This window comes from Trachinotus anak, unplaced genomic scaffold, assembly GCF_046630095.1.
Source record: "Trachinotus anak isolate AG129_WGS33_773 ecotype Australia unplaced genomic scaffold, CSIRO_AGI_Tana_v1 ptg000025l, whole genome shotgun sequence".
NCBI lineage: Eukaryota > Metazoa > Chordata > Actinopteri > Carangiformes > Carangidae > Trachinotus > Trachinotus anak.
Genome location: NW_027273876.1, coordinates 3,132,625 through 3,155,694, shown reverse-complemented (window position 1 = coordinate 3,155,694; position 23,070 = coordinate 3,132,625). Strand labels below are relative to the sequence as shown.

Genomic DNA, 23,070 nt, shown 5'->3' with positions numbered 1-23,070 from the left:
AATTCAAATATAACAACAAACAAAGTCATATTTCTGCACAGTTTAAATCACTGAGGTGTGAAAAAGAATCTTTACTGAAGGTGGAGGCGTTTCTCCTGTAATTTCCTCTCTGTGGTTTTCAAAGTAGATTTTGTTTCTTTGTGTTTTCAGTCTGCGACCAAAACCGAGAAACCGGACGCAGAGATGCTGTAAAAGTTTATGGCCTCTTTAAAAGTAAAAGTCTCCAGATGAAACCACACACACACACACACACACACACACACACACACACACACACACACACACACACACACACAGGAGCGAACGATTAACATCTTTACAGCAAAATTAATCAGATAAAAATCAAAAATAAAATGATAAGTGTATTTTAATATAAAACAATAAATAGGAATTTAAAAATATTAATTGCACTGCAGTCGTTTTTCGCGGGTAAAAAAGTTATTTTATTGACCATCAGTGCAAATAAAGTTATTTTCAATTCTTGACAACACAAACAAATTCCCTTGAGATAAAATAACAGCAGGCCTTTATTTATAATATCCCTCAGTTTCATTGTTTATTTTCAAATTAAATCTTAATATGAATTAGTAATACTTTAACAGTATTACTGATACTTTAATAGTTATGAATCAGAATCTTAATTGATTTCACTGAAGCAATTTAAGCTCATATGAAAACCCAGTAATCAATGAGTTCAGTAGATTCTGAGGAAATGTGCAGATTTGGATCACACACAGTTCCACACTGTGCTAAATGAGACCTGTCCGCTTTTATTTTGGCACTAAAGACAAGGTTTGTCTGAGATAATTCATCCTCGGAGCAAAATGACAAATATCTGAAAACACACAGTGGGTAGAAAATGTTAAAAAGCCATAATGCAGTTTCTGCAGCGCTGTGGGTTATAGTCTATAGCTAGTGGCGAGCAGCGTAAACTGCAGGTGTCCAGATATAAAATGTATCTATAAACATGAGGAATTCATCGTAGGCACAGTGTGTTCCTGCATCATCACAGTTTAAGGCCTCTCTACCTCCAGCTCTCCTCAGGTCCTGCTTGTCTACAATCGCTTTAAATCTGGAGCAGCTTCAGTCTGAGAGCGTCGGCCTGCGGCAGGTCTGGACTCTCCTGGTTGGGGGGGGGTTTCAGGGGTCGCTGGTCCCTGCTCCTCACTGCCCTTTGCCATGCTGGGGGGCCCTGCGGGAGGAGTTTCGGACCATGTGAGAGAAGCCAGGCCTCCTGACCAGCGGGGCTCGAGTGGAGATGACGAGCAGACTTTGCAGGGCAGCGGGGTCGTGGGACATGTAGGCACAGCGCAGGCCTCTTGTAGCGATGTGGTTTATGATGGGGATGCCAGGACGGGACCGGGGGTCGGTGTAGGAGCTGCTCCTGCTGTCCTGCCTGACGGCCAGAGAGCTGGCTGAAGGTGGAGAAAACAGGGAGAGAAAATGAAATTTAGAAAGAAAAAAAACCAAGACAAACAAAACAAGAATGCTGTACAAAAGTTCATTTTATTTTCTGTTGTTTTTAATAATGTGTTTAATAATCTCTGGAAACTCTGCAGTGCTCTGTGATTTACAATATCAAACAAAATTCCCACAACTCTTCTATTATTAAAGAAGAGAAAGCAGCAATAATAGACGTTGTATGTCTAAATTAAGAGTACAAACTAATTACTGAAGCTGAATTATGTTAATCTTTGCTGTAGATGGATGTGATGGAAATGTTAAGTGCTCCTCACATTTTTAAATTTACATTTATGAGGAAAATATTTTGATAATAAAAAATGTTCTTAATCACAATCCAGTTTATTTTACATTAATCTTTAGGATATCCAGCACAAAACATTTCAGAAGTTTTTTGTTTGATATATTTTGAACAAAAAAAAAAAACATGCAACAAATAACAGAGCAGCTAAATACTGATTGTGCAGGTGAGAAAAAGGAGATGGTGATACAAGAAAGAAAAACACATCCAAAGACATGCTTCATTTTGCTGCTGCGTTGAGGTGATTTCTGCCACGTCGCAGCGAGCAGAGCACTGAGATGTGTTTACCTGGCCAGTGTATCCGCTGGGCGCTGATAGTCCTCCGTATTTCTCCCGCTCTGCTGTGGCTCTTGGGCTCCTGCTGCAGGCAGGTGGACTCGTTCAGGCTCCCCTGGTCGATCGTGGGCCTGAGCAGCCGCTGCTGAGACATGTGGGAGTGGATGTGCTGCAGCACAGCAGAGATATGTCATTTAAATTCCATGTCATAATAATTATTCAGCACAGCAGATTTTCACTGGTATTTATATCATACCAGTGAAAGTACCAGTGAGAGTATAAGTTTTCATACACTGATAATTATTTTATGCTGTTTATCCTTTCATATCCACAGAGCAGCTAAATCTCTGAGGCAGCTTTAAATCAACTGTGATATATTTGGAAACTGGAATATTATTTATTTAAAACTGACAATTGTGCAGAGTCTAACTGGGAGAACTGCAGCATGTAGTGTCAAATAAAATGAGATGTTTCTAGTAGAGCTTCAGTGAGTAGTGAATTAATTAATTAATGAGCCAATTGAAATATAATTAATCTGAAACTATTTTGGTAACTGATTAATGATTTCTGTTTTTTCTGAGTAAAAATGCCAAACATTCTCTTATCAATTATTTTCTAATATTTCAGCCTCTCAAATATAATAACTAGCTGGATTTTATTTGTCATATATGATAGAAAATTTAATGCCTTTATAGGTTTTCAATAATAATAATAATGATTGAAAATAATCATTGGTTGCAGCCCCAGCTACAAGTGTGAAAATGCAAAACAATATAGAAAATGTTTTTTTTCTTCTTAAAAAAGAAGCAAAAAGTCGATAACAGGATGTTTTTGAAGTAACTGAATCTGAACTAACTGTTTGTTTATTGTCTTTTAAAGGGGGAAGATGTCATTCCTTATTTCTTTCAGTAAAGCAGATGTGGTGACAACGTTTGGGATTCTTTAGATTGGACTGGTGTCTGTGGTCATGTACCTGAGTGCAGGGTGGCTGCTGCTGCTGCTGCTGCTGCTGCTGCTGCTGCTGCTTTGTCCTGTGGGAAAACTGCATGAAAGAGTCCAACTGAAATAAAAGAAAAACAGAGTGACTGGAGGCTAAACTAAGTAAAATGATCATTTAATGAACAACAGACGTGAAAATTACAACCACACTGCAGTATGAAAACCACAGTGTCTTCACGTTGGCTGGGACATCACCTGTAGTCAGGTCTTACCTTTGTCTGAGGTTGTCTCTGCTGAGCCGCTTTACTCTGCTGGTGGGTGTAGGCCCCCTTGGGGTCCTGCAGGACTCCCCCTCCCTCTGTCCGGCTGTGCAGCAGCTGGTGGATCTGGTCCACCACCCCCAGGTCCTGCAGTAGTTTCTTCCTCTGGAGCAGCGCCTCCACCCGCTCCTGTTCCTCCATGTCTGTCGCCTCCTCCTCCTCCTTCCTCTCCTCCTCCTGCTTCTCTTCTTGGACTTCTGCAGCTTCAGGATCCACCGACACACTGGACAGAGGGGGCTGCAGAGAAGCAGAGAGGCATTTGATTCAATTTGTTTTTATTGCCTTACTGTATGTGTACCCACTAGTATGTATTCACAATATATTAGCAATTACTGTCACTGAATAACCTTGATAACACTGTTCGTTTTTTCAGTCTTGACAATAAAACATATTTGAATTTGAAATGAGAGACATCCAATAAAAAGTTATCTGCAGGAATATTATTCTAGCTAATCTAAATTGGGTAAATATACATTTACTCTGACTGTAAGGGGTCAGGCAGAATATGAACCATTCATCATGGGACAGAGGCTGTTCGACTCCCTCTTGTGGCTTCATGTGGACACTGCGTCTTTAACAAAGCTGCCTCACCGGCTGTGGGTCACGGTCGCAGCTTGAGACGGGGGGTTGTGTTGATGCTCGCAGAGGTTTGACTCTCTCCCCCGCTGTCTCCCCCTGCAAGTCTCCCCTCCGGCCCCCCTTCTGGTCTCTCTCCCTTTGCTCCTGCTTCAGTCGCAGCTCCTGCAGTTGTTGCCTAAAAACACAAACGCAGAAACTTCAGTAACTCTGATATAAAGTGAAACATTTTAGATAATTTACTGCTAATTAAATCCACTTATCCTTTTTATCCAGCCATACAGTGTACATACATGTACTGTATATTATAATATAGGATTATTATTACCAATGAATTAATGTGGCAGTCTATTTACAGTTGAGCAGTTTAAACAAAGTCCCCAAATAAAGCACCTTAATTTTACTTAAGTACACGACTTGAGTAAATGTATTTAGTTACTTTCCACCATTGCAAACATCTTAATTTGTTGCTTTATTGCATTTTTTGTAAAATTGTTTTCCTCCTTTCACTACTGTAATCCTGAAGTTTAACCTAAAAAAAATATGGTTATCAAAATGTTATCAAAATCAAAAGGTTTTACATAACAATCAAAAAAAGAAGAGCGAGCCTGAACCAAAGTACATTCAAATATGTCAAAAGTTATTTTCCCATCTACCAGCAGCTTATGTTTTATACTTGTCATTGGTTTGTGCAGTTTATATTTCTACTGTACTGTGATGTTTTAGGGAAAGTTCCAGTATGAAAATAAATATAAATCAAAGGAGCATGACCCTGCTCACAATGTAAAATCAGCCATACCTGCTGTCTGCATGTCTAATTCTGCTTCATGTTACATTCTTTTAGCCATATTTGAGTTTTGGTCCAGAACAGAGCTGATCCCTTTGTCCTTTCTGCTGCACATAAAGCTCCCCACAGATCATGATATATAAAAATAATGGCAGACCAGATTTTAATATGACTGTTAACTAACTACCTTTTTTTCTACAACACTTATTATAATGGCAAATGCAGGGACATTGTAGAGCTTGTGCATTATTAACAACCAATAGTTACAGGCTGAGAGAAAACACATAATGAGACAAGACAGAGCAGCAGATTCTCTCATTTCACAGCAGATGTTAAGCATTTTTGCTTGACAATCAATTGAAGCAATTAATCCGTTTATTAAATGTAATTCAGAAATTGATACACATGCAGATGTATTCTGGAAAATCCAAAGATACAAACATTTTAAAGGAAAGTGAAAGAGGAAGCCGTGACTGTGCCTGGATATGATTAAAGTAGTTATTGCCTTTTCAATAATGCAAAGCTCATTGGATTATTGTTGCATACAGGAGGAAAGATGATCTTTAATTCTTGTATTTGTAAAGAAGCTCCTCAGTGGAAGATTGGTTTGAGGAGGTGTTAAGGATACCACCTTTGGAGAAACTGGGTTATGTAAGTGTGAGTTTTGTAGAATTGGCTCAGATTAAAATTTGTTCTTCTATGTTCCTGACTGAATGAATATATTGTAATTGTTAATTCTCAGAACCTCCATAAAAAGGTCAAGATTGTCAAAAGTGTAAATTCTCTGTCAGTCAAATAACTGATCTGTCAGATGTGATGAGATCTGGCTACGACACCACCTCATGTAGATCCTTGTGCATGACCAACAGCACAAAACATCTCTTTACTGAACTGAGCTGAAGATGCTGAGCGTGTGCTGCAGGTACCTGGCACACTCCTCTCTGGCCTTGGACGCCGCAGTCTCCTGGAAGAGCGAGCTGCTGTGTTTGAAGTACTTGTCGTATTTCTCCCCTCCCTCTCTGGGGTAGATCCTCTTGAAGCCTCCCAGGTGTTTGGCCTCGTATCTCTCCATCTGCTCCACCGTGGCTGCCTGGCACTGACGCAGCTCCTCCGACCTGGTGGTAAAACACACACACACAGTAGCAGTCGCCTGCTCACAGTACGGTATATCTACGGGAGGTGTACACAATGGATGTATGACCTTGGGAAAACATTCACACACCATTTGCGTCTGACAGGACCATACCTGGCCTCTCTGGAGCGGTTTTGCTGCAGCCTGTCCTTCACCCTGCGTCGCTCCTCTTTGGTAATTTTGCGACGGTCGCAGGCGCCCAAGTTGATGAGAACCAGAGTGTCGTACAGTAATTTATCCTTCACCTCCCGGTCCAGCTGTGAGTCGGTGGTAAAACTCGGGGAATGGTTCACCTGAAGACACGTATAAAAACATTATTAGATATCTAATATGATAATCAATTTCCTGAGTAACATTTTTACCCTTACACCTCACTACAAACTCCTGCTGAGCTGCCAAACACTGTTCAACCCAAGAATATTTGCTTTAAATTCTAGTGGAGAGCCTTAGGATAGACGACATGGCTGAATTTAAAATGTGTATAAAATGATGAACAAGACATCTACAATATTTCCATCTGAGGGAGTGATGTAGCCATAAAAACATAGAGTTCTGGGTTTCAATATTTTACACAGTGTAAACATCATAAAGCTTCAATAAAAAGCTGGAACAAGCTGATACAGGATATATATCATACTGTCAGACAGGGTGAAATAAGATGAGTTTTACCAGGGGAAAAATTAAGGGATTAAAAACCTACTGAATGAATTTCCTATTTAGACTTTTCTGTCATCTTTGCTGAATTGTATTGAATATAGGAGCCTGTTGAGAACTTGAGAAGAACAAGTAATCATATTTATGGTTGATAACCAGTATATTAAACTGAGGTGTTATGGTCTTTCACCTCCAGCACCCAGGGTCTGAGGCGGTGATCCAGCAGCACGTCGAAGCCCAGGATCTCGAAGCAGGCGCTGCCGGTGGTGTGGTTGGGGAAGCACGTGTGGTAATTATGCTTGAGGATGGGGTGAGCGGAGATCAGAGTCTTTATGATCACGTCCTCGATGTCGTTCCACAACTTCTCCGTGTTGCAGCTGATGGACTCCAGGTGCTTGCTCAGGGTGGAGAGCTTCCTACACAAGAAAACAAGAAACATGCTTCATGAGTTATGTGAAGACAAATGTGATATTTCAACAGTATCAGCTACAGGATATTTATACCGTTTGCTGCCAGTATCCTCATCACGAACAAAGTTCTCACTGTGCTTGTTGATGGAGTAGTTGGTGAGATGCATGCACACATCATCCTGACATTAGAAAGACAGAGCAGGTCAGGTATATCACAGAAAAGAAAGAAATACACAGGCGTGCCTGATCAGCTTACTGTTTTGAATTTCAGTCAAAACTTACTGACGTGTTCTTATTTCAGCTGCAAGACATTTTTTGAGCAAAAATGTCACAACTGGAAACCGAGGACATAAAACTTTAAAAATAGGTGACAAGAAAAAAATCTGTAATTTTCTTAAACAGCTTGACACAGGAGGAAATAGTGTATTTAATGGGGATTAACAGTTGAGCCGTATGGCACAGAGGAATAAAATATATCAGGCTTGATATAACGTCTGTATTGCTGCTTTGAGTCTGTGCATGAGATTTGCTGACAGAATATCACCAGACTCCTTTAACGTTTCTCACCACGTTGTTGTGCGTTGGTTCGTTGTAGTGTGTGGTGCAGAAGCGAGCCAGCCCCTCCTTGAACATGAATATGCTGAATGGGTCACATGACGTCACCAGCACGTAAATACGTAAGTCAAACTTGTACCCGTCGATAATGAAAGGCTGGGGAATAAAAAGCATTTGTTGAAAACATTGAACTGCGTGTGTTTTTATGTAGGTGCTGTATGTGTTGGTTAACAGACCCTCACCCTGGAGATGTAAACCTGGCAGATCATGTGTTCTCCAGGTGGGATGTCTTTACTTGACTTGGTGATGAAGATGCCTTTGCCTTGGCAACCGGTGTCTGGCTTACAGATATATGTCTTGCTTTTTTTGGCCCTGGTGTAAGCTTGGAAATCACTGTAACTGCAAAGTACAGTGGCAAAAGGAGTTAATATAATGAGACACACTGAGAAGAAGAAAATAAAAGCTCATAGATACAGAAAGTGCAAACTGACTCTGCAGGAAGGCACCATGTCCTGGGGAAGATATTGTAGTCTTTGGGGAAAAGCTTGAGCATGCGGTTCATGTTTCTTGCCAGTAAATCTTTACGGCAGATCTCACTCATCCCTGGGAAATGGTTTATTTTCTGCAAAGACAAACAAAACACAGACCATCGTGTTAACATGGGAAATATTCTGTGAACATACAGTATGAGGACAGTGTATTTTTATGTGTAGGACAAGGTGGGATATGACAAACTAAACTAATCCACCTTATTCATACTCAAAGAGAGGACTTGGAGACATTGGTATTAACTTGCTAAAGAGTAATTGAACTGAATCACCCCATTAGATTGCTTTAAAATCTTTTACAAGCCAATATACCTTCATGGGTAAACATACTGAGGAAAATTAAAGTGACATGTAAATATATTACAAATTGAAAGAGCAGAATGACGAGTCTTACACAATCAATCTCCAGATGTACAAATTGAATTACCAGACAATTATTTTACAGTGTTTAATTCATTTTAATTAGCCCTTAATGATGATGGCTCTAATGTGACTGCTGGTGTGAGCAAATTCAGTTGAATACCTGGTAACGCTTCATGTCCTTAACACGGTCTAGAGACACGGAGCAGTCGGTCCAAAATAGTGTCCAGTCTTCACCCTCCACCGCTTCTCTGAGGCCGTATCTGCGAGCAGCTCGTCGCACTGAGACAAATTAAACGTCAAATGTTGCTAATGTTTCACATGAGAAATCTGTTGAGGCTGTTTTCTGTTTTTATGGCCCTAAACTGTGGAATACCGTCGCCCCACTGCACTGGTATCTTTAAAAAAGGTAAAAGGTTAAAAGTGTTTTCTATCTGGCTTTTAATTTCATACCTAATGAAAATAGTTTGCTTGCTTGTTGTGCATGGGGTCATGTTGAAACAGGAGAGGGCCGTACCCAAACATTATTTAAAATAACTTTATATGCAATTTCAATAAGATCTCATTTGATTGAAAGTACGTAGCAAAGATCAAACAATGAAAAACAGCTCCAGACTAGCACGTGTCCACACACTTTTGGCCACAAATGTATTAAATTAAATTCATTCTGCATGACTACATTTGCTGCAGATTATAAAGGCCTGTGTTGGTGAAAATTACCTGCATTATCTGCACTAAATAACAAAACAATAGACATTTGAATTTAGTCGTCTTCAACCCAAACGTACCACTTTCATATTTGCAGCTGGTGAGGTTGATCCACAGTCATCTGGAAGAGAAGAGACAGAGAGAGGGACAGACATCTGCTTTGCTGCAAGGTCCTACAGATTCCTCATTACACTCATCCTCCTTTCCCCAAATGATGAGGAAAAATGAGAAAACAAAAACTTAAGAGCCTCCAGGACAAGTTATAAAATCATAACTGTCAGGATGCTCAGCAGTTAATATACCTGCAAAGGGAAATAACTGCAGAAGTACAAATGGAGGAGCTCCAGCAGTAAAGTACCTCTTCTTGTTCTTTCTCTTCTTCTTGGTGATGGGTGGTGGGGTGTGGGTGCGGGTGCAGGCTTCGGTCTGACTTTCACCCTCCTCTCCCTCTCCCTCATATTTACGATCATCATCGTTTCTGTCTGGGCTGTCCACAGGTAGACCCATCCTGGATGTGCCAAAAACAAAGACAAATGTGCTCATCTGACTATGAGCAAATGCAAAAAAACTAAGATGATAGTGTAGACAAAAAAAAACAAAAAACAAACAAATTGAGCCATTCCATTTTCCAACAGTCATTCGCTCGTTACATACTTCTTTTTTAATGGGCTGTGCTGTACAGCCTCTCAATGAAATTCAATCAAACAGAACAAAGTACATGCTGTAAGTGCGCGCATGGAATCATGTTTCCGTTTCCATTTCTCTCATCAGGTGAGTGCTCTGGCTGTCAGCGCGCTGTCACACACTGGCATTCAAGAGCTATTGTGGCAGGACGGATACAAATAGTGGGTAATGCTACAACAATAGTGGGAGGGATTAATCCTAACAACACGCAGAGCGGAGGTACAATGGAAATAAGTACATACGATATCACCCTTTACTTACATTCTGTTGTGTTTCATAATGTTGATACAAAAAGAAACATCAAAAGTAGAGTCAGCGATACAACCTAAAATATCTCAGGCTCTTCTCATTCTTTGGTTTTAGCAGCATTCTTGTGATTATTTGTCATTAAAGTCTGGTTGTTGAATTGGTCGTATTTAGTGTGACTGCTGGATGAAATGCATATATTTCATTTTGTCACCCCTCCTTAGAATTAATGTCTAGTATGGGACTCACAGAGTTTGCAGACACGCTGGCTGCTTTTTGAGATAATAACTGAGCTAAATGCTAATGTCATATGTACTAAACACCAAGTACAGCTGAGGGTGATGGGAATGTCAATAAATTTGCAGGTATTTTGTTATAAATCAAAATACTGATGGTGGCGATAGATAAAAGGTGAAGCAGGTCATCAAAGTTATTACAATTCATCTTCAGGGGAACTTGAATCACTGTATCAAATTTCACGTCAATCCATCATAGTTGGTGAGATATTTCTCTCTGAAGCAGAAATGTAAACCTCATGATGGCACTGCAGGAAAAGTCAGGGGACATTACATTTATTGGGTTTCATCCTCTGGGGATCATGAATGTCTGTAAAAAAAAATGTTGGTGAGACATTTCAGCCCGGACCAAAGTGCCGGCCCTGCAGGACAACCAACATGGTCATCCCGAGAGCTATGGTGCAAGCAAAAGTTTATAGGAATAAACTAATGTGAGTTTAATTCCACTTATGTGTTTCTTATCTCTAAACATCCGTCTACACTTAGACCCAAGCACAGCAGCCACTGAGTCACAGCACCGTCTCAGCTGTTCGCCTCTGCCTCCTATCTGGTGTCTTGTAGGGTGAAGGTGAGGTCAAGTTAATTCCTGGTAATGATCGTGGCAGAATACTGGGGGGGGTGGCGGCATTAAGGAGGGACATCCCAGGTACACTGTGGGAGGTTACGGTGCTAGGTAACAGTATTTTGATCCAGTGATCTGGATAATCCTGGCCCTGAACTGTGAGCTTTACATCGTTGCCGAGACGCACCACTGACCTCAGCCCGGATACAGTTACGGCCCCGCAAAGGATTTCTCCAAGGCTCTCCCTCTGCGTGCAACAGGTACATGAATAACACCTTTGTATTACCTGTCCTTAACACACAATGACCTGATTCAAGGAGAACGAGTTTGTTAATTGTTAAATGTCACTAAATAACATTAAACATTCAGGATACTCCTTGATTCACCATATTAACATTTACTACGATCCAGCTCAACTAAAACAAGCGGTTTGTGTTGATGGGATGTCTGACTTCCTGCTCTTATTGCTTCAAAGGTTGAATGTGCTTATTTTAAGTCACTTTAGATAAAAGTGTCTGCATAACTAATTTCATGGAAGAAAGAACACAACAATAAAAACATCTACAGTTGAAAATGAGCATGGCACTCTTGTTTTCTCATGTAAATGACGTCTATCTTTATTTAAAGGGCAAAAATTATAATAAACGCCCATTGAAAATCACCAAAGCCCAAATCAAAAAGTTACCAAAACCCAAAGATGTTTAATTTCATCAAATCAGCTCATTTTTTGTTGATTAACTAATTGATTACTTAACCAATATTTTCTTTCTCACTAATATTATTTGAGAAATGACTGCTTCTCACCTGCATTGTTAAGCCTACATTTGTGAGGATAAAGGTGATGGAAGATGCTGCCCCCTTCTGTCTGCCTGCACACCTCGCTGGTCTGGGAATCTTCGTTCTAAGAGCCCTTAAAGACGCTCTCACCCTCCTCAGTAGACAAACCAAAGAGCCGCATCTCAACTTCGTGCACCGCCTGCTCCTGGAGACACAGTAGATTTGCATCATCACAAGGATGGCTCAGTTCAGATTGACTTACACACTCAAGCAACGGGCCCAGTGGTGGATCTGGTGACCAATTAGAAACTGTGGGGACAAACACCTGATCCCTCTTGACATGATGGAGAGAAAATGATCAGGTGACCTCAGCAGGGAGCAAGTGGAGAGGGATAATCCCTGATATTTGTTCACTGAAATAAGAGAAGTGCTTTTCAACACCTCGAGTTGTTAAATTTAAATCTGTGCTGAAAAGTGTCGTGGCAGAGTGTGGTGTGAGAGAGCAGGCTGGACATCTATCTTCTTAGCCAAGATGAAATGGAGCACCTCCAGTTGAAGCTTGGCCTTCCACTGAGGGCATTAAATATACAGCACAGACAGAAAGGAAAATGCTGATCAAACAGTTGGCAAAGAGGAACAGAGTGTAGACAAACAAGACACTGTATATCGAGTTTCCAAGATGCCATGGCAGCCAACCAGGTATCAATCAGATAAAACACGGCTGGATGATAATGAGGTGGAAGAATGGCACACAACGGTCAACACTGGTTGTTTGATCAATCAGTCAATCAACATTAATTAACCATTAGCTGACATCTTACACGCCTCCATACTTACTTATCTACCTTTTGTCTTCCTTATGATGCTTTAAAGATCACCTGCTAAGCTTCCAGCACTGATGTCCGTTGCTGAATTGACAAGTCATGACTGTATGTGCATTTGCAGGTATTTAATTTGTTTGTGTGTGTGACAGAAAACCTGTTACATGGGCCACATGAGCTCTCATACAATTACAGTGAAGACAATTATAATTTAATGTGAGGATAGTGTATTTTTATGGAGTGATATTAAATAAAGGAGAAATTGTTTGTGTAGGAAAAAAAGCCACTCAGGTAATTAAATGAGGAAGGCAATGCTCTTGTTTACTTTGGAGGACTTGTAAATAAGTACAGCATTGTGCAATGGATTTGCATATTGTTATTCTTGGTGATTTGGAAATGTTTTTAAGTCCTGCTCTCCAAGATAAGCAATTGTCATTTTTTTCAAATCAAGTTTAGTGTACCATTTTCTGATTTGTTGAACCACAAGTAAGAACCACGACAAGAAAAAGAGGCCACATTAACAACATTCATTATCTGACCAAGTATAGACCATAGCTAAAATCTTGTCAAGGAACCAGAACAATAGACACAATAACAACATTTAATCCTGCTGTGGCTGTATGACTTAAACGTCTCGACTATACAAGAAACTAGATAAATAAAAAATGAATACATCATAATGGCATATTGACTGTGGGCCTCCACAAAAGAACAAAACACACTTGGTACCAACTGAGGAAATTTCGTTGGTATTAACACTACCACAACAGCAACTCTAATAAAGTTGTGTTTTGCAAAAATAGTAAATTTTTTTAACTAATTATTTTAAACTAATTATTTCAGCTCTAGATCAGTGGTTGGTTTCTGAGTGCAAGTGGAAATAATGAAATAATAACCAGGTATAGTGGGGGTCAATATGTAGTTACTTCCCACCAAATATGTTTTGCTGGATGTTAACGTCTCTGACAAAAAAGTTCTATGTGACATCTTGAGGTCAGAAAATCTGATGGGTCACAGAATGCGCCGTAACACCACGACGTGTTAGCTAACCTTCACAAAAAGAAGAAAAAAAACAAAAAAAAAACTTAATTTACATAGGATTCATGTCAGTTGGTTTAAGGGAACGCATTTGGTTGTTTGCTTGGTGCAGTCTGAACGTCTCAGTTTTACGGAATCTTAAATAATTAAGCAAACATGAAGCTAAAGCTAACGCCACGACTTATACGAATACATATGCGCCGAGTCGTTGCTATGGTAACGGGATGCGTACCTCTCCCTAGCGCTAGCTTGAGACTCTGACAACTCGTAACGGCTAAAAACGCCGTTAAACCGGACATTACCGTGAGCAAAAAGCGTGTCTTCTTGTTCCCGGTGAGTGACGCTAACCGACCAGCATTTTCTGACGCTGCTGTGGCCGTCGCTGTTGTTGGCAGGTCGTGTTGTAGCCTCGGCTTGAGGTAAAGTAGAGGTGTAACGTACAAATGTAAACATGAATGAAGCCGAGTCACACACACACACACACACACACACACATATGTCCCCAAAGCCGTTTAGCTTTCAGCCAATCAAAAGACGGGGGTGTGAGAGGTCTCGTCTCTGATTGGATGCTGGCTCACCGATGAGAAAAGATGCACTTACTTGGTGATTCACAGGTGCATTTGAAGGTGAGGTGGTTTCCAGGTGATTTATTCCACTATAACGGAGTTATTCTTACAGAAAATGAAATATAGTCTCTCTGAAAGAAAATTTCTGAAATTATATATAATGTTTTAAGTGCTATTGCCTTTAATAATTGATTGATTGATTGTTTAGTCAGAAAATAGTGAAGAACGCCATTCATTGAGTTAAGCCTGAGTTAACATACTCAAACTGTCAATAAGGGTCAGTTGATATAGATGTGATATACATTAAGAAATAAATATAACTTTTATATTGTTGTTCTTAAATTTCACAATAGATTTTCCACTTCTTACAGACAGGACACTTCTTATGTTCTTATATATAAACACCTGCTGTATTAAGTTTGACCTTGAGCATTACTGGACAGAGGTCAAATCAATTCAGCTCATGTCATTTTTAATCTTCATTGCTTTGAATTTCAAATATCATTTATTAGCTGTCTGCTTAAAAAAGGTGCAGAAAACATAACTAGAGCCTGTCATGCTCCCAGGCAAGTTTTGTTGCTTGTGTCATAAATTAAATGACTGGCAACAAATAAAAAGCAAACACACAACAAACACAACACTGGCTTTAAAATGAACAATATTTCAGATTGTTAAAGATTATTATGCAACACTTCAACAGAAGGACCAGGATCACTTCAACGACGTAAAAGAGTTTGGCTCCCTCTTGTGTTCTTAAGGATTAAGGACCAAGGAATGTATGCTTTTAAACTGGACTACATTTCCCATAATGCAGCACACAATGATAACTTCAAAGACAATCGCAAGATCTTGTGAGACAACAGTTGTTACGTCTAACCTAATGTCCCTAGCCCACTTTCTGCTCTTGTGTTATTCATTTAGCCGATATTCTGTCCTTTAAACTTTATATCCTACAACAACAATGTAGAAAATAGTTGAAACCCAAAGAGAGAATTATTGATTTAGAAATAAAAGTGTTAATTTGAAAACTTATTAGTTCATAAAATATAAGTATTTTACTCTAATTCATAAAAAATAATAAAGAGGGAGAAAAAATAGGCAGAGAATTTGCATCCTTGTACTCTATTGGCCTAAAGTCAGTACAACTTCAAGCCGTGTCGTATTTATGACCACGGAGGGGCAAATATCCGAGGAGCACCTGAAGGCACCGCAGAGGCAGGTTCAGGAGGGCGCAGCTGACGGAGGACCTCGGTGCTGCCACAAGTCAAAGCAAATATGTAAGTTTAATGTTTTTACTGCAATATTTGCCCATCATGTCGGATTTGTAGGAAGGGCTGTGCTGAAGATGTGACTGTGTTTCACAGTAAACTATATGTAGGGTCATTCGTTTGCGATCTTTTTTGGAACAGATTACTTTCGGTTTCTTTATTTTCATGTTATTCTTTCGACTAACTGCCTTTAAAAGTTTTTTATAGTAGGTTAGATCTCATTCCCGGGTGAAGGGGGGAGTTTTACGATACAGGGTGAGTCTTTTCAGTGGTGGGGAAGTGTTTTTAACCACATTATTTACGTGTAATCAGTTTGGAAACAGGGGAGAGAGAAAAAATCAAGTGCGCAAAAGCAAAGCAAAACAAAAAAAAACCCCTGACCAACAACAGGAAGGAGGAAGCCAGTGGAAACAGAGGTGTTGAGCTCATAGCACAGCACGGCGTGTACCAGCTGCTGTCTTCAGTCAGACTCCACATGTTGTTTCCTCATCAGCCTGGAGCCCAGCATGGAGAAGCCCCCAGAGGCCGCGGCTGACCCCTCGGCCCCATGCACCTACTCCCAGGTGCTCTTCATGGACATCCCTCACTCATATCCACCTTCTACCCCCGTCACCTGCCGCTACAGCCACACGGCGGCCTACCAGCCCAACAGCAGGGACTGGGTGGGCATCTTTAAGGTGGGGAGAATATGTTTAATTTGTTTTTGTGTGTGGTGGATTAAAAAAATCTCACCCTAGATGTGTTTCTAACTTTTCCTGTGCAGGTGGGATGGAGCACAACGAAGGACTATCACACCTTTGTGTGGGCGGAGCCATGTCAGGATGTGGTGGGACAAGGGTCAGTGACTATGCAAGCTGTTTTTAAGGGTAAGGAATAGTTTTGCTTTCACTGCAGGTAGGAAATATTTGGCCATGTTTGTTATGTACACTCAGAGTCCACCGTCAGAACAGACTGAACACTGTGGTCTTCTTATGTGTAAACAGTTTGGGCATAAATCTGATCTGCTCACACTGATCTGCCAAAGCCTCTGTGCAAACTACAGAGTCAGGTTTTGTTTTCTGTCTAGGTTTGGCAGACGAAGAAGATCTCTTCTGATAAGAGTTTGTCTTTTCTTAGAGCTTTCCAACAGGTTTTCAGTACAACTGTGTATTTAAGAGCAAACATTAAAAGCACAGATGTAAATAATAGATATTAAAAATGACATTTAAGCAGGATGGAGTCATCGTTAACCTGTGTTTGTTTCTGTTACGACAAGTCAAAGAGTCTGAACTTTGAAGGAGGCTGGGACATTTAGCAAAAGGGGAAATGACTGGTTATTGTATTTTAGTGCAACCTGTCGTCCCTCCTGTCGTGTTTTAAAATGAAATCTGAAGAGTTTAAATTTGAACAGGACTTAGGCTGTGATTGATAAAATTCAGTAAGTCCAGTAAAACACAGTACAGGCAAGAACACATTGATGCTCACAGTGAGAAAAGTCTACGACCTGAATAAACTCTTAATTAGTGTTTTAATTTAATTAGACATTTCAGGTCAACACATTCACTGCTTATATTTTCCAGTTTTCCAATGGGAGTGTGGCTTTGGATTTGGGTAGAAATGCTGGGTGCTCAGACACTTTTCACAAGCATGAATAGCAGTGGTGGAAGGGTTATTTGATCAGTAGAGATAAAGTTAATCTGCAACAATTTTGAATCAATTAATCATTTATCAAGGAAAACTCCCACTCCAGCTTCTTCAGTGTAAGGACTTTGAATATCTGAGATTAAGACTGTCGGTTGGACAAAACAAGCAATTTGAGACACTTTTTTTCACAGTTTTCTGACATTTCATAGACTAAACTATTGATAAATGAATTTTCCTGTCAGAATACTACCTGCCGAAAGACGAGATCGAGTTCTACCAGTTCTGCTACGTTGACAGCTCCGGCCAAGTGCGAGGAGCCAGCACTCCCTTCTGCTTCAAAGCCCCAGAGGAGCAAAGCATGGAGAGCAGCCCGGAGGACGACTTCCTCATTATTACCACACAGGTATGAGACGCAGCGTCACGAGCAAAACCCAGTGACTGCGTCTTGTGTCTGTCGTGTAAACAACTGGGGAATAAATGACTGGAAATACCCAGGATTAAGTAAAGATTGATTCACCTTTAGAGCTACTTTCCAGTTCTGCTACTTTATACCTTTACTACAATTCATAGGCAAATGTTAAATTTTTTACTCCACTTTATTTATTTGATAACTTCTAACTTAATTAATTTAGATTAATTAATTAATAATACAAAATATAAAACAACAAATAAATTATGATGTTTTATTATAGGTTAATATAAGATGCAGATTTGTTGATTTTTTTTTGGGGGGGGGGGTTAACAAGATATACAGCAGTATTAAAAAGTAAGTAATTAAAATGTGATGATGATGATGAGCACATTAATGCATTATGGTTATAATCCAGTTATATGATTTACATTATTCTGAAGTTGGCTACTCTGCAGAATAAGTACATAAATTAAATTTTGGTGAAAGTAAATGTGTGCTTTTACTTTGAAAGCAGGATTTTAATGTGTTTCTACACTTCGGTGCTGCTACTTATTCATGGTTAAATGTGTGCATCTTCCCACCACTGATAAAAGCAACTTTCTGTCTCTCGAAAGTAAATAAATCTTTGTATTGACGTAATGAACTGTGTTGACCCCCGGAGCAGGTCGAGCAGAGCATACGTGAGAAAGCTGAACTGCAGAAAGAGCTGGATCAGATGAGGGGGGAAAATGAAAGCTTAAAAAAAGCTTTACAGAAGGAACGAGATGAGGCTGCCATCCTGAAGGTGAACAGTGTGTGTGTGAGAGAGAGAGAGAGACAGTGAACACATTTGCTCATTGTGCAATAGAGAAAATAGGTAAATAGGAATTGAACTTTGATATTTGATGCAGTGTCATTGATTTGTTCAGGGGCAGAATGAGCAGAAAGAGAAAGAAAGGAGTCAGGTGGTCAGAGAGCTGGATCAAGTCAAGGAGGAAAATGGGAACTTAAAAAGCATCTTACAGGAGCAGCTTCGGGAAATGGACAACTTAAAGGTTTGTTTTCAGTCCACATGTGAAATCTAAACTCTTAACTTCAGTATGAGCGTGAAAACCTAACTGAAAGAAAATGTTGGTACCAGGAGGAGCTGTTGGTCCAGGCGACAAAGCAGCTGGAGATACAGCAACAGAGCGAAACAGAGAAGCAGAGACAACTGAGTGAGAGCCTGAGTTTTGAAGGAGCATCATGTCAAAATGAGGTAAAGATCATTTTAACCCTGTTTTTAAAGCCTTTGAGAAAATCTTCTGTCAGTCACTTCCTCCTCTTACATTTCTCCAGACGCACGCTCAGGAGAAATACGACCGAGCTGTGATGAAGATCAACCAGCTGAAGGAGGAGCGCAAGGAGCTCAAAGAGAGGGTTGATGCTCAGAGTGAGGAGATTTCCAAGTGAGTCGAGTCTGCACTTTTCTATTTTTATCATTCATATAAACGGGAACTTTTAGAACCTGCTGCATAATGTTTTTCTGTGTTTTTAGGCTAAATTCCAAACTCAGAGAAGGAGAACGGGAACTGGTCAAAATGAACGACAGCATCCAGATTCTAGAGGTAACTCTGCTCCGTAGCTTTAAACAATCAGATACTCTGCGTTTTCTTGTTGTTAACAAAACTCATGAAAAGAGAGATAAAACAATAATGCAGCAGTCTGCCTGTGGCCTGCAGAAGTGACTGTTAATATTAAAAGTCACAGACCTCAGTTAAAAGACATAGAATACGCAGAAATAGATGCAAACACACACCAAGAGACACAAAAGAGCCACAGAGACTCAAAATGACTGTGAAGAGATGAATAATGACCAGTAACAGACTCTAACCCACATAGAGGGACAGATCATATTCACGTGTTCACGTGTTTTACCTTTGGCAGGTTGATCTTAAGAGCAGCAAGAAAGAGAACGAGAAGCTCTCTGCAGATCTGCAAAGGCTGCAAGGTGTCGCACACAGCATGGACGAAGTGCGGAGAGAGAACCAGGAGTTACGTCGGAGTCTGTCACAGCAGGAGACACCACAGGACTTTCCACACGATGACCTCCAGGTGGAAACAAGAGGCTGATATTCTCTCAAACAAACAGTCAATTTGTGAATCAGAAAAGGCAGCAGAGCTTAATGATGTGTCCTCTTCAGGTGCGCTGTCAGACTCTTGCCAGCCAGCTACAGGACACGCAGGTGAAACTGGCGGCTGAGAAGGAGGAGTCCAGAAATGCCAAGAGGCGAGCAGAGTATCTGGAGCGCGAGGCCACAGACATCAGGAAGCAGCTGGAGGAGGTGTGCAAGAAAAGCGATCAGGAGCAACAAAGAAGTGGCAAATATGAGGTAAAGTCTGGGTATACTCTGCGGCCAATAGTATGTGGACAAGTGGGACTAAGAGAAGTTCAACATGGGCCTCACACGTGCAACAATACAACATCCAGGTGTCCGCATACTTTTGGCCATATAATCTATAAATATGGCCACACAGTCAGATTTTCCCTAAATGTGTTGAAATAATAACTCGTTTTCCTGCACAATTTATCAGATGCAATTCAGAGAGGCCCTGGAGGGGATCTCAGAGAAAGAGGGTATTATAGAGGAGAAGGAGCACATGATGAGGCTTGTGAAACGTGAGAACGAAGACCTCATCAGAGAAAACGAGGTAAATTTACACAGACACCCTCTTTACTCAGCACATGTTCAGAATCAAATGATCACCTGGTGATTTTTTGCTATTCTGTCAGACTCTCAGACGTGACATCGAAGGCCTGCGCAGGGTTTGCGCCGACTCGCCGCACATGCAGCCCGACACCAACTCGCCGGCTGAGGACGCTTCACTCAGCCAGTGGCCCCAGCAGGACACACCGGATCAGTCCGACGACCTGTACGAGCCCATAGGTGAGAAACGTCTCTGATATGAACACTCACATGTAAAGGTGGGAACATTTGTCAGCTACGTATAAGTTTTGCTACTGTGACATAGCTAGCATTAGCATTAGCAGCTGTACTTGACCAGTCAAGAGGAAACGATGTGAGTTCACCATCAAACTTCGTCCCCGTACTCGGCAAGAGCTGTCTCTGTTGCTTCTATTTCTGTTCTTCTATTTCTTTTCTTCTACTCAAGTGAGCATGCTAACCAACTAGCTCCGGCCCGGTCGGCCTGTCTCGTCACTTTCCGATACCGAGTCACTGTATCATCCAGTGCTATAACAAATCGTTCAGGTCAGCAGTCACCTGAAGCCGTAAAGCAGTGTTTTGTCTATCGACGATATATTTCAGACAACACAGTATATTGTCTGTCATAAATAGAGCTGAAACAATTAGTTGATTGACAGAAAATTAATCTAAAAATACTCTAATATTTGATTTTTCAAAGCATAAAAGCTGAATATTCTCTGGTTTCAGCTTCACGAATTTGAAAATTTGCAAAATCAATAATGAAAACAATCATTAGTTGGAGCCCTAGAATAAAATATGAACATACACTGATTGTTTTAATTATCTGGCATTAACAGATTTCTCTCTCTTTGCAGAGATTGCAGAACAAGAGGAAGAGGTGAGTCAAATATTATCTGCAGAGCATTTAGTCCAGTGTCAGGACAGTAAGAGGCAGCAACCTCACCTGTCCCATCACTCATATGATTCCTCATCAAAACATGTTGTTGAGTCATAGCTGGATCATCTGTTTGGATTCTCTTACTCCCGTCTGGGTGGAGTAGATCCTCGATGACTGCAGTTCAGAAACAGCTGAACGTATCTCTGTTTTCTGTCTGATGGAGATAATATAATACATTTAAACACTAATAAATCTGGAATTGATTTATTTGCAGTCTGGTACTAAATTCTCTTTATCATATGATTTCTGACGTACCTTGTCTACCAACAGCAGAATTTTTTTTCTCAATTCCCTATTATTTCATACCTATTTATAGAATTACACATGATAAATATATGAAGTTGTTGTTGTCTGCTTAAAATTATTCCAATAGATTTAAAGATATTGTTTTTTTTGTTTTTTTTTATAGAACGTACAGTCTGTCTCAGTTTGGCCTTTCTGAACATACATGTGGTCACTTTAAAGTGACTATTATGGAAAAATGCAACCACTGATCATTATATTAAAGAATATTATAGCATTTCCATCATTATTGGCATGAAGAAGAGGGGGGAAAGGGGAAGGGGGAGCAGCTGAGAGAGACTCGGATGTTTACTGTTTATTTTTGAACAGGACTGAAAACATAATCCGCTCCCTATTTTGTTACCACTTGTAATATGCCTTGTCTATTTCTGTCCGCAGCAGGCGCTGGTGTGTCGTCACTGCCAGGAGAGCTTCCCTGGCATCACCCGAAACGAACTGGAGCAGCACGAGCAGAGTCACCGAGTGTGTCCGTTCTGCACGATGATCTGCGACAACATGGAGCAGTCTGTGTTTGAAGATCACGTCTACAGCCACGAGGTGTGAGATGTGCACGGGGGCCAAAAGTGTGGTCGAATGTGATGTGACATTACAAGTCCTACAAGTTGGGTGGTCTCTATTTAAAAGGAGTACAGCGATGGTTTTGCATGTTTATATTAATTTACTACAAATTACACTTCACTTTAAAAGAAGCGCTCCACCAGCTTTACATATTATTTTACTAGTCAAGGGGAGAGGTCCCTGCCTGGGGAACAGGTGTAATCATTTCTTTTGAGGCTCTGGAGGAGTTTTGTGAAGTCTGAGAAAACAAGTTAAGGCTGGATGAATTTCTGTTATACACTGGAGTGGGGATTTTTTGTTTTGTATCTCAACATCTGCCTCTTTAATTTTGACAATTCCTTTTCAAATCAACAGTGCAATACTAAATTTCAGGAGCAATTTTAAAGTGAACTGTGAAATGCTACCCCACTGACAGAGAACTGAAACCTGCCTGAGTTATATAATCCATCACAGTGAACATCGCGTCCTCGAGTGTTGTGGTCAAATGTCATCTTGCCATTGCACGGTAATTTATTTTAAAGTGCAGATTGTTTTAAGAGGTCTGCAGTCAATTATCATGAAACTGTGTGGGGTAACATTTGAATCTAGTGCCAGTTTCTGTATTGATACAAAAAAATACAACAAAAGACGTTAAAAAAAAAAATGTCTGAACACCAGTAGAGCCCAATTCCTCCTTTTGTTTTGTGTTAAATTGTAAAAATTCTTATTTCAATCAGGAACTATCTGATCAATGAATAAATAGTACCTATGTTTGACACATTAATTAAGAATACAGAAGAAGTAGGTATGATAATCAAGATTTGGCATCAAGTTAAACAGGTTTCACATGTATGAAAGCTGGTTCTGCTATAGCACTGAAATTAATGACCCCCGTCTTAGAGGGTTAAAAAAAACATAATAAAATTTAAAGGCTTTGAAAAATTATTTGTAGTAAATGGGCAAAAAACATGCTTGTGGTCCTTTAAGTAGATGAAATTATGATTTAAAATCAAGCATAGCACCTGATAGATTAACCACAACTATTTACTCACAGTATAGCTTTGCACTTATAATCTCCCAGAGGACAGTCTTATCTACTGTAATCAGATCTACTGATTCAAGTGTCTATTTAATCTGTTTTTAAAATGTATGTGACAGAATGGGTTGTTAACGTTGAAGAGAGTGAGTAATGTAACAAGTGAATTCATGTCAATGGTCGGATCAGCTGTTCAGTGTATGTAAATGGTCCTGGTGATAAAATAAAAAAATCAAATGGAACAATGCAG

The 23,070-nt window shown here is 40.2% G+C and overlaps 2 protein-coding genes and 1 long non-coding RNA gene across 7 annotated transcripts in view; 2 read left to right on the top strand and 1 right to left on the bottom strand.

Moving 5' to 3' along the window:
* The window catches only part of LOC139608945 (uncharacterized), a 34,864-nt gene extending 31,574 nt beyond the window's left edge, over positions 1–3,290 (top strand). For both annotated transcript variants that reach the window (XR_011685119.1, XR_011685118.1), the window contains one exon: positions 2,918–3,290. This is a non-coding gene — a long non-coding RNA (uncharacterized lncRNA). The remainder of the gene's footprint in view (positions 1–2,917) is intronic.
* On the bottom strand, positions 363–15,031 carry ttll6 (tubulin tyrosine ligase-like family, member 6). The gene is made up of 17 exons (XM_071463079.1): positions 13,754–15,031; positions 11,620–11,797; positions 9,387–9,535; positions 9,108–9,146; positions 8,483–8,601; positions 7,903–8,033; positions 7,654–7,810; positions 7,424–7,567; positions 6,950–7,035; positions 6,637–6,862; positions 5,907–6,085; positions 5,587–5,775; positions 3,889–4,051; positions 3,250–3,534; positions 3,012–3,098; positions 2,051–2,207; positions 363–1,415 (listed from the first exon to the last, which is right to left on the bottom strand). Exons 3-17 carry the CDS (start codon positions 9,532–9,534, stop codon positions 1,165–1,167), a joined length of 2,361 nt encoding a protein of 786 aa, XP_071319180.1. The 5' UTR covers position 9,535; positions 11,620–11,797; positions 13,754–15,031; the 3' UTR covers positions 363–1,164.
* A 149-nt stretch (positions 15,032–15,180) lies between these two features.
* Positions 15,181–23,065, top strand: calcoco2 (calcium binding and coiled-coil domain 2). Of its 4 annotated transcripts, none has more exons than XM_071463084.1 (15): positions 15,181–15,294; positions 15,779–15,962; positions 16,049–16,151; positions 17,151–17,311; positions 17,985–18,104; positions 18,229–18,354; positions 18,441–18,557; positions 18,638–18,747; positions 18,837–18,906; positions 19,226–19,393; positions 19,495–19,671; positions 19,874–19,990; positions 20,073–20,226; positions 20,862–20,884; positions 21,629–23,065. In XM_071463084.1, the coding sequence occupies exons 2-15, from the start codon at positions 15,792–15,794 to the stop codon at positions 21,788–21,790; spliced, it is 1,779 nt and encodes a 592-aa protein (XP_071319185.1). In that variant the 5' UTR covers positions 15,181–15,294; positions 15,779–15,791; the 3' UTR covers positions 21,791–23,065. The 4 variants fall into 4 exon arrangements, with proteins under 4 accessions (XP_071319185.1, XP_071319183.1, XP_071319184.1 ...); XM_071463082.1 differs by having other exon boundaries at positions 15,182–15,294; positions 19,483–19,671; XM_071463083.1 differs by having other exon boundaries at positions 15,183–15,294; positions 21,626–23,065.
* The last annotated feature ends 5 nt before the right edge of the window (positions 23,066–23,070 follow it).